Source organism: Ursus americanus, chromosome 24 (genome assembly GCF_024610735.1).
Source record: "Ursus americanus isolate L20-20 chromosome 24, mUrsAme1.1.p, whole genome shotgun sequence".
Lineage (NCBI taxonomy): Eukaryota > Metazoa > Chordata > Mammalia > Carnivora > Ursidae > Ursus > Ursus americanus.
Genome location: NC_142150.1, coordinates 20,287,462 through 20,304,403, shown reverse-complemented (window position 1 = coordinate 20,304,403; position 16,942 = coordinate 20,287,462). Strand labels below are relative to the sequence as shown.

The 16,942-nt window shown below is 48.2% G+C and overlaps 1 protein-coding gene across 3 annotated transcripts in view; it reads right to left on the bottom strand.

Annotated features, from left to right (window-relative positions):
• The window catches only part of KIAA1549L (KIAA1549 like), a 125,033-nt gene that overhangs the window by 42,327 nt on the left and 65,764 nt on the right, over positions 1 to 16,942 (bottom strand). For all 3 annotated transcript variants that reach the window (XM_087854736.1, XM_087854737.1, XM_087854738.1), the window contains exons 14-15: positions 16,081 to 16,298; positions 9,621 to 9,750 (exon numbers count right to left, since the gene is read on the bottom strand). In XM_087854736.1, coding sequence (XP_087710862.1) covers positions 9,621 to 9,750; positions 16,081 to 16,298 — 348 coding nt within the window. The remainder of the gene's footprint in view (positions 1 to 9,620; positions 9,751 to 16,080; positions 16,299 to 16,942) is intronic.

Here is a 16,942-nt window from a genome sequence, read left to right as displayed (position 1 = left end):
AGGAGAACAGGTTCTGAACAAATTCTGCAACTTCACAGCAGGAGCCCAGAGACCAAGTGGAGGGTTCAGCAAGATCCTTTTTCAGGCCATCTGGCCACAACGCCTTGATCTGGCTCCATGTCCATTTTTCTCTCTACCAAACAGGGTCCTTTGGGCAACACAAAATTAGGGCTGCTTCTGGCCATCTGACGCCAGCTCTGGGCTGACCAGCCCCAGTGCAAGTGCTGCCTGTCACCAAGTAAGCAGAGACATATTTACAAAGCTGCTTTTGGAAACCAAAGTCCAGGGAGTTTTCACTTCCCCTTGCGGGGAGAAGCGATATCCGGGGCCCAGGTGCAGGCAGCCCCTTCCTCCGGAGCCCACCTCTCAAGAGCTTCTCTGACAATGAAGGGAGACTGGTACCCTTCAGAACAGGCACCGTGGTTTGGTGACTTCTTTTCTGCAATCGGCATGCAAATGGAATTTTTAAAAGTCTCTGCAAAATTGCAAATTTCACTGAAAGTTCCAACCCCCTAATCGCGGGTAGGTGGTTGGCTCTGTGTGCAACCAGCCCCATCCTTAGGTGCTTTTCAAATCACCTCATTAACATAACAAAACACACTTTAATTTGCTCATCACTTAGGAAATTCCAAGGGTTTTTGGAGCTCTGTGTCTGGAATAGTGGACGGAAACCAAATATATATTTCTTCTTATAAATCACAATACCACAATGTGTGACAAAATTCCCAGCAGTCCCGAGATGTAGAGTGCTGGGATGGAAGAGAAACGAAAAATAGGATCCCTCTCTCCCTCATGGAATCTGTTAGCCTTAGTTCTAACAGCTCATGTTCACTGGGTGTTTTCGATGTGCTTTTACTTGCGTTGTCTCACTTAATTCTTACAACGACCCTATAAGGCAGGTGTCCTTTGTGTCCCCATTTTCTAGATGAGAAAACTAAAGCCCCGGGGAGGTGGAGTAACCCAAATTCATGTTGCTGGTAAGAAGCTGAGCTGGAACTTGAGGGCAGCCGAGCTCCAGAGGCCAGGAGCCTGACCATTACACAACACCGCGTGTTAACGCTGAGAACGAGGCGTGAGCCACCGCCAATGAATTACAAGTGCCTTTTAAAGAGGATTCAACTGCAAAGTAAGCACAAAGGGAAGGCGGAAGCATGGGAAGCTATGTCACTGGGCGCTTTTGAGGGGAGCCATCCCCTGCTTTCTCTCATTTTCTTAGCTGAGCTGGTGCTGTGGGCAGCAAGGGGACAGAAGGTTAGTTTTTTTTGTTTTGTTTTTTAAAATATTTTATTTATTTATTTATTTGACAGAGAGAGAGAGAAAGCCAGCAGAGAGGGAACACAAGCAGGGGGAGTGAGAGAGGAAGAAGCAGGCTCACAGCGCAGCAGGGAGCCCCCTGCAGGGCTCGATCCCAGGACCCTGGATCACGCCCTGGGCCGAAGGCAGCCGCTTAACAACTGAGCCACCCAGGCGCCCCGGAAGGTTAGTTTTGAGAGCCCTCACGATTACGGTAACAAAACAGGCTTTCCCCACCGCCCACTCAGACCTGCTCTTTCTCCTTTCAGGTCTTGAAAAAGCCAGCCAGACTCACAAAATCCCTTTTTCTCCCTCCATCTTCCCCTAAAACACAACCGCTCCCTGTAGCCAGGCCTTCCCGCGCCCATAAGGAACAGCGGTCCGTGGCTCTTCAGCGCACCCAACTCTCCCTCACGGACAGTGAACCAAAGATTAGAGGTGGACACCGGAGGAATGAGCGACCTGGAGGGTTAGGCTGGTGTTGTTCCTTAAAAGGCCCAACCACCAATGATCCTCGAGTAGCGGCTACCATGATGGCCTCAGCCAACGGCGAGGGGGGCGACTAGCCTGCCCCAGCTCCCTCGGGGAGGTCTGACTGGGTTAAACGGATCCGTGTAAGACTCCCACCCCCACTGCTACAGTGATGGATACACGGGGTGGGCACCTGACCTTCGGAGGCTCAGTTAGAGTCAATCCCGTAAACTTTGTTTCATGGCTGGAAAGGAGAAATTCTCTCTTTTCTGGTCCATGTAGTATGTAGATATGGGGCCAAAGCTGCTGCTGCCAGTTCCTAGCAGAGCCAACCTGCAGATGAAGCCGACGGGAGGACAGCGCCGCACAAGCAGAGGGGTGGAACGGAAGCCCCAGTCGGACCCCGCCTGGATTTATCGTACCCAATACCTTCCCTTCATGATTTAAGATCATGTCATCCGGGTTGGGTTTTCTGTTACGTTAGCCAAACGTCCTAACCGATAACCACTACTTAGACAGAACTTCAAACGGTAACATACATTTGTCTACGCTGATTTGATAAGCCAGTCAAATAAAATGTTTATATGGCTTGGCGTTCTAAATCCATCCTAAATCCACCCTATATGTTCAAGTCACATCAGGAGTCACCTCTTCTAGCTGACACGCTTGTTTGCTTGTTTGCTCACCAAATAGAGACACTCAATCTACCATGTGCCGGTTCCTATTCCGAGTGCTGAGGTTTCCAGGATGAATAAAACATGATTCCTGTCCTTGAGGAGTCAAACGGGGAAAATAACACAAGTAAACCTACAGATGGAGGCCTGGGAGTAAGGGCTTTGATGGGAGTGAGTCCCCCGTGCTAAGGCAGCACCAAGGACAGGCGCCCCCTTCAGCCTCACAGATACTGGGGCCAAGGAGAAGATTCTGGGGGTGAAAATGTTTAGATAAGTTCTGCAAGCATTGCCTGGATCACTGGTCTGCAAGCCAGAGCGGGTTTGCCCCCAGGATAACGTCTGGAAATGTGTTGTCACAACTTCGGAGGTGCTACGGTGGCCCGTGGGAGAGGCCAGGGATGCGGTTACACAGCCTACAACACACATCACAAAGGATGATCCAGCCCCAAAACCAACAGAGCTGAGGCTGAGAAACTGTGGCTGCACAAAGTGGGTGGGAAGGGATGTCTTTGAGCAGAGGGACGAACACAGGCAGAGACACAGAGATGTGAGTCCACATGACGAATGTGGGAAGGGCGTAGGGGGCCGGAGCCCAGGGTGGGTGAGGGAGCGGCGAGCACCTGCTAGGAGGTGAGCCCGGGCCAGCCAGAGCAGATGCAGCCTGAGCCAGGAGCTGAGGGTTTAATCTTAACCTGAGCGCCGTGGGGAGCTACCGAAGGATTGAAGCGAGGGCGTGTGCTTTGGAAGGACTCCTCTGGCAGCTGTTTGGTGGCTTCTTGAGTGGTGAGTACTGGGAACTGGACCGGCAGCAGCTGTGGCCCGGACAGGAACAGGCCTCCAAGGTCACTCCCCCAGCCTGCTGCGCCTGTTTCCGCCCATCTGCTCCACTGGTGTGGACAAGCGCTCGAGTGACTCCATCCTTCTCTTCTCCAGCCCCGCACAGGTAATGCGGTGGGATCACCCGTGGGGCTTACACGCTAACGCCAGCAGAGAAAGTAGAGATCAGAGAAACTTACAAAAAAAAAAAAAAATCAGAGAAAGTAAAACTTTGAAAGGCCTTTAGATTATCCCTGTTGGTACAGCATGCGTGGCCTGAGTATGCAATCTTACAGAGTAATATGTGAAAAGCAACATATCATCTCTAATGTACAACACAAATAGAATACATGCAAAAACTAATTTTTTGGGCAACATTTAAGTTTTTTCCTTTGTCTTTCAGGGCCCATGTTGCTGAATTCACACATGCTAAACGGCTCCAGCACTTGGTAAATGTTCGCTAGAAGAAATGAAAGGGATGGCAGTGCCTAAGGAATTCTCGGTAGTCCACTGGGCTCCGGCTCCTGCAAGGGTTTGGGGGCACAGGTGGGCTAGGGAGCACACAAGGTGGGGAGGAACTAGCGTGGAGAGCACTGCTCAGGACCACAGGATTTTCCCTCCAGCTGCTGGGCACACTGTCTTTGCTCTCCCTTTGCTCCCAAGGCAAGCTCCCAATTGCCTTGGGCGTCGGTGGGAATCGGCAATGTCAACTCTCTCCGTAGCAACTGTCCTTGGCTTAAGAGAGCTGCCTTGCCCAAGGACACCCAGTGATGGTCAGCGCTAGAGTACGAAAGCCCAGACGCTTCGCACACGCTGGGAACAACTCTGCAGGGCTACGTGAGCTTAGCTGAGGCCTTGTCGTAGCTGAACCATAGCCCAACTTTTAACTCTGCCTCTTCCTGCTTCCTTCCCTTCCCCTACAGGTGTTCCTACCCAGAGCAGCACACAGGGGACCCTGGCCTGCAAGAGTCCAGGAGAAGCAAGATGGGTAGGTGGGCACCATGAGGAGAAGCAGGCAGTGCTCAGAGCACAGGAATCAGAGAGCATGAGCAGGCAGATGGCACTTGTGTGCTTACAACAGAGGGGAAGCTGTTGGTTTCCTGCCCCATGGGAAATGGCCCACATGGGAGGGAAGTCCTGGGCCTGCAGGGGAGGCCTGGCTCCCAGTGAGGTCACAAGGCCATCCTGAAACCTGGCCCACTCCCTCTCAAACTTGCCAACCAGAATCCGCTTCCTGCTCCCCACTTGCCAAGTGGCACCCATCTCTGTGGGGTTAGCAAATCATCTGGACAGCCACAGCCTGGTGAGATCTGGCCTGCACCACAAGGCCCGCTTCACCACCAGACCCCTCCACCTCTTTGCCTTGGGCTCAACCAGGGAGACTGACTTCTTACTATCAGATATTTCCTTAGGATTAAGAGCCCCTAAATTAACTTGAGACGACATATCAAGCTGGGTTTATTAATAGCTTACGCTAGCTGGCAGAGGTAAGAGAAAGAGAGTAAAAGCTGAGCAGGGAGCACACATGCGAGACAGCTCTGGGTGGGATGCTAAGGGGGTGATGGTGGTGAGGGTGGGGTCAACAAAGAGCACCCAGTTCAGAGAGCAAGGTGAAGGATCAAGTCCTCTAATCCAACCGTTTGCCTCCCAAAGAAACCAAGAGTTGGTCGTACCCTTGACTGGCCACATCCTGCCACGCCAGGGCAGCCTTGTACTTTCTTGATGATCATCTCCAACTATCATGCAAAAGCCATAAGATGCTGGGGAGGGGGTGGGGAGTGGGGAAGAGAGACTTCCGTTAATAATATAGGACTGACAATTTACTTAGAAGGCCCCACACTTGCTATAAGCTATCACAGGCAGCCGGGGCTTTCCAGATCATGTTGCATTCCTCTGTGGATGGAACCCATCAAACACCCGCTCTGATTCTCTGGCCTCCTGCCCTTCTAGTAACCGCCGTTCACCTGGAACAAAGGGAGCTGGTTGCCTTGTAAGCTGAAGGAGGCCAGCAAATAGACGCCCCATCACACACCACACGGTGCACCCAGGCCTTCAGCCAGTGACTGGAACCAAGCTCCGAGCGATGCTTCAATCTCCCCCGTAGCCATACTTGCCTCCTCTAGCTCTCCCCACTGCTTCCCAGATACTGCTCTGCCTGGCAATTCTCCTCTCATCTCTCTTGTACCTGTGGTAGGGCTGGTGGGCTGGCACTAGGCAGCCTCCTTGCAGCATATGCATTCCTGCAGTGCCGAGGCTGACCAGCCAACATTTGCTCACTACCCTCTGTGAGGCAGTGACTGTGCCTGAGATTGGGCTTCTGTCAGTGAGAGCCCTGGTGTGCAGGCTGGACTAAGGAAATGAGGCAGGGCCTGTCTTTCTGCTCCCTGGCAGTTCCTGGACAGGCCCCTCCTTCCCTTCCATTCTATTTGGGGCAGAGGCAACCCCCCACCCCCACCCCACCTGGTCAGGACCAATCCTGTGGTTTTGTTCTCAGTCCCTCCCAGGACATTCTGCCAGCCCTCTGATGATTTGGTGAGTGCCTAACTCCTCACAGTCATGTTTGGTCTGTTCAAATGGCTTGAGGTTTTCTGTTTTCTGCAGCAGAACCATGCCTGACATCGTATCCCTTTTTGTAGGTTTATGTCTACTTCTCAATTGCGAAACCACCTGGTTTTCCACTAACATTTCCAAACGTTTCCGGGAAGAATGCCTCTGGAGAGACTGGTGATTGTGGTCACTACAGTGGAATCTTTGGCATCCCCTCTTCTGAGAGGCGTTAAGGGATCAATCATCCTTCTCAACATTTTTAAACCTTCTGGCTGTATTTTAGGGTTTCCCCGTGAAGGCTCTGTGAGCACCCCCAAGGTGTGGAGCTTTGACAAGGTGTAGAGAGAAACCTAAGGGAAGGAGCCTGTAAAGGTCTCTGGTTCTGAGAGGGGAGCATTCATTTTCAGAGTCTCCCTCATAGCCAAGGCACTTAGCTGACCCCACTGCTGTCACATTTTAAAACTCCAAACACAAATCGAGGTTGAGGAAGTACATTTTTATTTCTGGGGAATGACTTGATTATTCCTTGTCCTTTGGAAGCAAAGGTTGATTCCTCAACGACATAAAGGGATTACTCATTTGCCTCATAGAGGGAAAATCACTTGGGTCTTTACTCTGCCTGAGAATTCACATGTAGGGCATTTTCTTTTCCCTCCTCCCCAGCTCATTATTTTCTATACGACTTTTATTCAGAAAATAACATTTTAAAAAATACTTTGAAATAGAGGTATTTTTGCTTTTAAATATTAGGCTGACATTATCTTTTCTTCCAGCTTCACGCACTGGGAGGAATTCATTTCAATGCCAAAGTTAGTTTAAAGAGCTGGTCTGGCCATCTTTCTAAAAATCATGCCTTCGTCTAAAAGGGGGTGCCGCCCCCTAGAAAATTACTAGCCACAGGAACTGCCAGGAGTCTGTTGCATCCCTGAGCTGTTTAGGGGGACCAAGAGGTTACAAAACACAGTGATTGCCACCCCCCTTGGAGCTGAGAGTCTCTCTTGGGCATGTCCCAACACATCCCGCTCTATGGAAACATTTTCAAACAATCCAGGCTGCCATCAGTCCTGGGGCTAAGATTCGTCTGTGCTTTGTGTGTGTGTGTTTGCTTCTTTCTTTCTTTATTCATTCATTTATTTTTACATGCAGCCTTTCCTGTAGGGATTCTAATGCGGTCAGCTTTGGAGAAATTAAATCAGTCTCCCAGTGCTTCTGTTTCTACCATGTCAAGGAGCTGGTCCCCCCTGGTGTTTCCTAATCTGGCAGAAATGACTGGAAATCTGGGCCTCGCTTCAAGATCCCCAGACCCAATAGGAAGAATGACACACTTGCAACTGACTGACCTGTTCGCTGCTGGGCTAATGGGTTCTTTCGTCAGAGGTGCCCTAGCATTATTGGAAAATCAGGAGTTCAGAAAATGAATGCATCGTTTAAAGCCATGACTCTCGTTCTTTCCTCCTTTATCTGCGAGTCCATTTTTTTGCTTGTGTGAGTTATCTGTGCAAGAATTCTTGTGAGACCTGCCATCCAGCCTCTTCGTGAGATCAGAAGTATAGGATATATAATCATGGGAAGACAGATATATAGTGCGATGGGTTTATATGGAAGCCCTACTGCATGGTGGTTAAGAGGAGAGGCTCTGGAGTTGGGTAGACAAATTATGTAACTGCTCTGTGCCTTCGTTTCCTTGTCTGTACAACAGGTGTAGGGAGGTACCTACCTTCTGTTAGATAATTCACGTAAAAAGACTAGAACACAGGCAGGTCTATCGTGTGCAGTCAGGAAAGGATAGCTACTTTTCATGTGATCAGCACATGGCATGGGGAGAAGAAACAGCAGGCAATTGCATTCTTACAGACAACAGTCTAAATTCTTAAAACTAGTCCCTAGATGATCATTTTGTCTTAAGGAAACTTATCTTTGCTTATGTTTTTGAGACTACACGCAATTCTCAAGACATGTATATTTAAGAAAAATCTATTAGGATGAAGTGGGCGTCCCTTAAAGCAAAACCCATAATTGGAATATTTACACCTGTTTGTCAGGGGTGAGCAACCTCCTTTTAAAAATCATCTCTCTCGGGGCGCCTGGGTGGCACAGCGGTTAAGCGTCTGCCTTCGGCTCAGGGCGTGATCCCGGCGTTACGGGATCGAGCCCCACATCAGGCTCCTCCGCTATGAGCCTGCTTCTTCCTCTCCCACTCCCCCTGCTTGTGTTCCCTCTCTTGCTGGCTGTCTCTATCTCTGTCGAATAAATAAATAAAAAATCATCTCTCTCCTTCTGTTGCCGTGAGTAACGTACTAACAGGGCATTCTAAAAGTATGAAGTCACTACTGCGAGTCATGGCATAGTCTACGGTTAAAAAAAAAACCACTGCACTGTTCTCTTTTCAAGACTAATAGGGGAACTGTCCTATTTCCTCAAACTGTAAAAATGTCTGTGCCTAGAATCTCACAAGAGACCCATTAATGCCAGTCTTCAAATACATTAAGAATCCTATCACATACCTCAGGTATGTCTGAGCAAAAGAATTCCCGCCAACTCTGAGCACATAGGAAGAACGTTCACTGTTGGTAGGGAGAGATTAACTGGAAAATTCAAGTACCTGATTTTTAACCACAGGCTGATTATCAAATTGCTGACCGGGTTTAGCATAAAAGATATTTTTATGAGAACAATGAATGTTGTGTAATTTCACCTGGAGGGAAAAAAAAAGATTTGCCCGAAGCATCTAGAATTTTATAAAACTATACTGTCAATTTGTTTTATATGAGAAAGGAAAACAAATAAAAGATAAGGTTATCACCACCAACACAGACATCAAGTGTAAGTGTGAGGTGACTAGACATTCCAATCAGGTAGAACATCTCTGGTTTTAATGGAACAATTAAAAATCCCATTTTAAACTTTTGTGGCCAACAGTGACCAATCCCGAGGGGGGAAAAAAAACCTTCTTGCCTTCCAATGAGCATGGTATATTTAAGAAATTGAGCGTCATTTTCAAATGACCTCAGAGATTATAACAAAACTTTATCCGGACATTTTGAATCATAATTCTTGATACAAAACACTTCTGTTTGTAACTAGGGAAATGTGTTAGGAGAATGGGAAAGAAGCCTTTTTCATGAAACCCAAGAGTAGATTTACGCCCTCTGAAATTCTGGGGCAGGGTGAAGCCTGATGGACCAGCTCCTCGGAGGAGCGTCTGCGTGAGCTCATGGGTGCGACTACAGTAATAGGATGGGAGCCACTGGATGCGAGACACCGCCTGGTAACTCCCCGGCTGGCAAGTTCGGTGGGATGAGCACGATTTTTGCGGTTTGGAGACATGACTGCACATAAACGTGGTTTTCATCACATGAAACCACCAAATTGCTCTGTCGGACATCTGATTGTCTCCATGGCATACCGAGGAGTTAGAAATCAGGAACCCGTCCAACTGCTCGACATGGCTACGGGTTAAAAGAAGCCCGTGTTCAAATGAATTCTAACCTACAGCCGCGGTTCGTACTGAGTCTTAAGGACAGAGGGAAAAACAATTAAGGACATTCAGAATCGCTGTTGACTGAAGAGCAATACTGTCCTATTCATAAAACGGTTGGATTTAGACATCAAAGCCCTTTTAGCAATACTTTGCTACTCTGACACATTCCAAGTGGTCTTACTCTGCAAAATAGGTAACAAGGAATAATAAAAATAGAAAACATTTTCGTGCACTTTTAAATTCCACAAATATAAAGTGAAACATTATGGGATGTTCTTTCTCCTTCGTTTTCAGGGAAAAGCCAAGCCTGTATGCACCTTAGCCCAGCAGAGACTTACGTCGTATCCGCTGTTGCGGATCCCGCGCCGGGGTCGCTCCCGAGTCACCAGAAGGTCCATCTCTGTTTCCCCCGGACTCGGGCTGTTCAGAGACTGCCGGCTTCGGTACACAGAGTTCTTCATCTGTTGCCTGAAGAAAATTCAACAACTGTTATGATGCAGCAAATGCCCTGACAGATGGAATTCTCCACTGATCCAAACTACAGGCAACCAATGAAGGGTCTGGATTTGCCTTGCAGATCTGAGGATTCGTGAGATTTCTTCTCTGGCCGTCAGAGGCCAGAGGAATAGTAGAATAAAAGGTTGCTTTTTTTGTTTTTGTTTTTTTCCCCCAGATGCTGCAACCGTTTGGCTTAATTGTAAATACTCTTCTTATGGAAACCAGGTAATGATAATCGATTGCAACACTGCAACTTCTCTGAAATTCTGCTGCTGGGAAGGCCAGGGGCTCTCCCTTGACCTCTAAACTTGCTTTTGTTGACTGTTGACTCAGCAGCCTGCTGTTCCTGTTAATCTTTCTGATTTCACACATAGGGTTCTATGACGTGTTAATAAACCCTGTGGCTAATGGGCCACTTAATACTGTGACTGTTGATAGATTTTCTTTTCTACCTTCCCCACAGGGGATTTCTTTCTGGGCTAAGGAGCCACGAACCAAGAGGAAGTTTGGAGCTCATCCACCCATCCGTCCATCTGTCCGTCCATCCATCCATCCATCCATCCATCCATCCATCCATCCATCCAATATTTACCAAGTGCCTACCATGTGCCAGGCACTGTGGAAGATGGTAAGATCCACAGTGAACAAGACAGACATGGCCCTGCTCTCCTGGCTCCCATTCCAATGAGGAAGACAGACAATTCACATGATTATTTCAGAGGATGATGAGTGCTAGTATGAAAAATAAGATGTGACGGAGCATGGCTAAAATGGGGGACAACTGCAGATAGGATGCTTCGGGAAGGCCCCTCTAGAGAGGGGACAGTTCAGCTGAGACTCGAAGAGAGCCAGTCACATGTCAATCTTGCACAGAACATTCTAAGCCCAGGGAGTAGCACGTTGAGAGGCTCCACTCAGCTCCCTTAGGAAAGACATACATTTGTCACCACTGTTTACACTTGCCATAAGAGGAATCTTTTTGAGGAGGAAGAAAGAAACAGGAATATAGTGAGGCTTGTGGCTGCACTCTTCTCCTTCCACACGAGGCAACTCTTACAAGTGGGGAGTGAGGCCCAGTGGGGAGAGGTGGTTTCACATGGCACTGCAGAGCGCCAAAGGTGGCTACTTCCCTCCCGTCCAACAGCATGTTTCTCTGTGAATAACTGGTATTTCAGAGCATCTGTCTTCAGAGAATTCCCCCCAAACAGCACCTGTTTTAAGTCTCCATCCTAAGATTCTATCCATTCATAGGTTGAAGGTGAAGAGGTTACATTATTTATTCCCAGTGACTATGTGGGAAGCCAGAAACCTGGCAGGTAGACATATACACAGCTTTTCATGTTCACACACCTGGTTAGTCATAGCATGACAGTCACACGCTGTTAGCTTAGAACAGACATTAGAACCCCCAAGGCAAAACACTGCCCTTGCAATTAGCCTGGGGAATAAAATAGACACTATTAGACCTACCCCCTCACCATGAGGAACTTACAGCTGTTTAGACAGCCTCTGTGATCTCTGTTTGCCTGATACCCAGGATAACCTTCTTTTGGTAGGAGCACTCTGATGTCCGTTGAGGGCTACCCTTCCTGCAGGAGTTGGCCTGGAGAATCAAGCATCACATACCCATGGCCACAATGATTGGTCAGAGAATGGGCACAGGAGTTGGTCCCATTGAGACTGAGTCTCAGGGCTTTTGCTAGAGCAATCAGGAAGGAGGCATTCTCTTGGCCTTGAAGTTTCTGAGAAGATAGGATATAGGCGGAGAGTTGCTGGCAGCCGGTTTGCCACTATGAGGTAAGAGCCTGAAGAGGAACCAGCAGAGTGATGAGAGAACAAGCTAAACAAGGGGAACATTGTATGAACACTTAGATCTAGTCATGCCTGAAGCCTTGACCTTTCATGTTCAATGACAAATTCTCATTTTATTTAATCAGTTTGTTCTGGATTGCTATCATTTGCAACCCAAAGAATCCTGACTAATATAGGAGCTTAAGCCTAACATTTTAAACTCTGCCCTATGGTTATCTGCAATTAGAGACTTCCTTTAGGAATGGAGCACAACCTTGTGAAACAGGGTGATTCACACTTTGAGGAAGACCCCAAAGAATTCTCATCCTTGACCTAATTACAGATCACTTTTTGAAAAAGCAGACTTCACAACTGTCCTGAGATTGCCAATTAACCCATTTAGAAAAGATTTACTAATAAGGGTGGTGGGGGAGTAAACACTAGGATTAGCAATTGACATTTAAGTAGGCTATTTTGGAAATATTAGAAATACAATAGCAAGATTGTGTGTGCCCTTTCAAGAACCACGAACGTGGGTGAGAACTTAGACATTGGGGTGCACTCCAGTCTCCTTTTACATTGAAGACAATGTTCCATTATGATATCCAGCTTAAAGGCTGCTACTTAACATGGATCTCAATGGACCAGACCACCCATGTGTGCCTGGTATGTAAGCAACTACTTAGAAATAAATAAAGCTCTTGGGTAGAGGAATTACTTATTTTAATCAAAAGAGTTCCATTAGGTATATTCATTTCTTGGGGGCATTTTGCTATACTCTTTAAAAGTTAATACATTTTGAAATTTGCAAACTTGAAAAGTTTTTTTTTTTTAACCTCTGAAAACATTGCTGGGTAGATAGCGATAAATTTTATTTTCACTTTCAGGGGCTTTTTAACCCCAGGATAGTTTAAGAAAGTAGTTCCCAAACTGTGTTCTACGGAACCTTAGGCTTCCATAAAGATGAAATGCAGCCACCGAGGAGGAGGAGTAGCTCGGCTTCCATCAAAGCAACTCCACCTTTATTAGTTACTGCCTTAGGTTGGGTTCCCTGGAAGCAGGCTCTGTGATGATTTGAGTACAAGTGGTTTACCTGGGAAAGGGTTCCAGGAAGCACAGGTTAGGAAGCAGAAAAATGAGAGAGAAAAGGGAAGGAGGCCAATAGAGGGTATGAGATAGAGCAGATTAGTATTTTGGGCAACTGGGGCTCAAACTTACTGGAGAAGTATGGGGAATAGTGGCGTTAGAATGTAGGTTTTACTTTATTTAGTATGGCCAAGACCAACAGATCAGGAGGCAGCTGCCATGGAAGAGATAGCTTGTTACACTCACAATTCCAAGAGGAAGGGGCCTGCCCCGGGACGCCACATGGGGAAGCAACAGGGTCAATCACAAGGCAGTAGCAGTGAGGGGAAAACGAGGGCAAGAGGCTTTCTTGCGGTTTCTTGGGGGAAGGAACAGGCAAGGCAAGGTAAACAGGCGTCAGCTTGGATTGCTGGAATCAGTCCAGCAGCCTCTGGGGCAGAGGGGCTGTTCCTAGCTGTGTGGTCCCAACCTGCAGGTGATTAAGGCACAGGAATTGGAGCCTGGAGTGGGAGAGCCCTGTGTGAAGGAGGTGGTTGGGGCATGGGCTCTGGCTTGTTTGGTTCACATATAAAAGGTGAGCTTGTAGGCGAGCCCCGTACTGTCTCCAGGAATTGGCTAGACGGCCCTGGGAGGGGTGTTTCTCTAGAGTTGGCCAGGCCCCAGATGTCAAAGCGTCCAACAGAAGCTAGAAAATGTTGTTGTTATGACAGCGTAGCTTACATCTCGGAGTTCTCCCGCCAGGGTGTTTACCCCTCGGCTCCCACCTGCCATTGACCGAAGGTGCTCCAGAGCACGTTATCGACGCCTCGCTTCGGGTGGGGGCTGCCGAGAAAAAGCCTCGGGGGGCAGTCACAGTGCCTGCAGGAAGCAGGACGCTGCCGGGTGCGGGGGGCACGGGGGCAGTGGGAGCCGAGGGAATCTATGGGGAGGAGCTCCTGCCACATCGTCCTCAGTTACATGACGACGTTCTTTGTGCCTCCGGGTAAGAGTTTATAACATAAAAATGGGGGTGTTCTTCTGACTTTAAAGAAAAAGCTGTGAAGACTCTTTTAAAAGACGTGGGGAATGAGTCAACATTTGGAACTTAAACGTTGTCTTTGATTTGATCGAATTTAGGTCTCGGGGTAAAGTCCTGGTTACTGATGCTGCCCCTGGCCTGGAGAATGAGCCCCACACGCGTGCCTGGCCGTGGCGAGGTCACCGAGAGCAGAAACTCCGCAGAGCTGAACCGTGAGCAGCAATCAGCGGGTAACTCCAGCGTGTGCGCACAGACACCACACGCTCGGCGGCAGCCTCTGGAGTCCACGGCTGAGTGTGGCAGGAATGACACCTCAGAGCTTACCAAGTCACGGTCCCTCTGTTTCTCTGGGACGCCTTCCCTTCCCAACCTCGTCCCTTGCTGATCTCATCTCCATTGCTACCCCCACCTCACCCAGTTTGTGGTCTTCCATAGTTTCCCCTTCACTGGCTGAGCAAATTTTAACCTTATTTTTAGTGTCATTCAATCATTTCTTCCACAGACATTCATGGAGAATGGACTACACATTTACAGCATCCGCGGGCCAGCGAAGGGCCTTGAGGATCCGGCCTGAACTTCCGATGGGCAGTGGGGATGCATCTCTATGGGGAAAGAAAGTTGTGTCCATTCTCCTTATAAAAAGCTTCAGCCGAAATTTTTTATTTTATTTTCCCAAATAACTTCCAAGATAAGTTCCTCTTATTTGCATATGATCTTTGATTCATTTTCCAAGTGCAAGCAGGAGACCCGGGAAAAACAACTCCCTGCCCCAGTCTATAAAAGACTGCTGAACTAAAAAGTCCCCAAGAGCGGCATAAAAGCTAAAGAAACAGCCAGCCTTCCCACAGTTTCTCTTTGTTCTACAGTTATCAACATGGCGACACATGCACTGCGACCCCAGTCAAAGTGTGATTTTTAGATCACTAGCTTATCAGAGCCATCGAGTCGAATTAGAAGCATGGTAAATGAAGCACTGGTTTAGAATTCCCTCTTTATTAAAAATAAATTATGTCAATTCCATTATTAAAATTCAGCCCCACCTCCCAGCTTGATTTTGTGGCTTCCATCCAAGCCTGTGACATAATCCTTTTTGCTTGGAACAAATGGCTGCTCGGGCCAGGAGCTGTCTTGTCTCACCCAGTTTGCAGAGGGTGCCCCTGCCAATACGATGTACGGGGTGGATGGGAGAGCTGGCGTGCCCAAAGCCAAGGGGCTGCTGCCAAGGAGCATGTGTATTCGAAAGGGATGTTCTCAAACCATGACAGTGCTTCCAAGGACGTGCTTTAGGGTGGGGTGGAAAAGAAGAAAGATGGTTTAGCTTTGCTAGCCTCTTCCCTTCTACCCAGTAGCTGAGGTCACCTTCTGCTTAGTTAGCAGCAAAGCTTGGGATAATTCCATGGTGCCTGGGGATCAGTTGGTTAAGTGTCCAACTCCAAATTTCGGCTTTGGTCTCAGGGTTGTGGGATTGGGCCCCGCGTGAAGCCCCGTGTGAAGCCCCGTGTCAGGCTCTGCGCTCAGTGGGGAGTCTGCTTGAGATTCTCTCTCTCCCTCTGTCCCTCCCCCTGCGCACTCTTTCTCTCAAATAAATAAATACATCTTTAAAAAAAACAAACAAACAAACTTGGGGATGATATCAATTCAAACTGCTGGGCCGGACCCTCCCTCTGAGGCCAGAGACCATCGCACTGCAAACACCCATTGCACTTGTGAGTAACAAACTTCTGGGGTAGTTATCTTTTTTCTGCCATCAGACCTGAGGTCCCACGAGAGCAGTGACGGGGCTGTCTTGCCCACCACGAAATGCTGCATGAGTGGACTGGACAAATGAATGTGTAAGATGAAGCATACATGACCAGGAGACCATTCAGCAGCTTGCATGCTGCCTCATACATAGCAGGTGACAATCTATGTCAAATAAATGAACAAATCGATGAATTAAAGAGGTGAACCCAGCACAGAGCTCTGAGTAGCTGTGCAGTAAGTACTTACTACAGCTGCATGAAAACGCGAGGCATGAAATTTGCATTTCTTATGGAAGAGCCACGAATTAGTTGAAAAATACAATGTCCCTTGATCTGGAAGTTGCAAAAACCAGCTAGGTGATAATTGTATCTCTACCCAGCTCTGAAACGGCTATTGGTTTGGAAATATTATTGAGCTAAAGGACAATTATGGTTGTTTGCCCAAGTATTTTTTTTTTTTTAATGGCTTCAATTTTAAATGGCTTTTCTAAACTCATTATGGAGCACCGGCTCGCACAGACCAGCATGGTCCAGATCAGCAGCCAGCAAGATCACAGTCTAAGGTAACAGATCGAGGGACCAGGGCCGTGTTACCCAAGGCACCCTCTGCCCTCATCCCACTGAGGGTACAGGGACCATCAGAGAATCCCTTAGACACTGTACCTGTTTTTAGACTCAGCGAATGGGGCACACAGTTCTGGGTCTGGATCCAAAACGTGCTCGATTTCCTTTTGGGTTTTCTCGTACATCTTTTTCCTTTCTGTCTGAGCCTTGTTCGTCTCCACCGGGGGGAAGTCGTAATACCCCTTCCTCTTGGCTTTGAGGCGTAGCTTGTTCCGATAGTGCTCGATGTCTGACTTCTGCTTCAGGGCTTTGTTCACCTGGGGGGAAAGAGAGAGTCTCAGGACCACATCCGACCAGGCACAGCCAACAGGTGGGAGGTTTTCATCAGATTACAATGCCTGCAGAAGCTGTCCCAGGTTCCACTTCTTGTCCTTTGAGCCAGCCAGACCCACCTGTGTCCCATTCCAAGACCAGCCCACAATAGTGGGCCACAAACAATATGGAACCTGACACTCACCTAAGCCACTTGGACCTTCCATCATGGGCTCCTTCTCCCTAGTCTACCCATGTCTGCTCAGGCCTTAGTGTTGGCTAATCCCACCTAAACCCATTTGGTTCCCCTGTCTGGGAGCTTCTGACTTGGAAACCCAGCTGGATCCTGGTGCCCACTTCTAGCTCCAGCCCTGAGGAACCCAATGGCCTCCCTGGCCATTTAGCTGATGCCCAGCTGGATAAGACAGCCGGTTCTTGAAGAGACTGAGTTGGGTTGAATGGAGGGAGAAGGTGGAGCAGACATCCTGTTCCCAAGGTCTCTCCACTCTACCAAACTGCATTTAAGAGCTTATTTTTGTCAGTCTGTATCTTTCTTGAGAGACAGGTAATTTTGAAGCCTTGTATGGCCACTCATGTCAGTTAGTGCCTACTGGAGAGGGCGAAGCCAGCCAGTCTGGTCATATAGAAA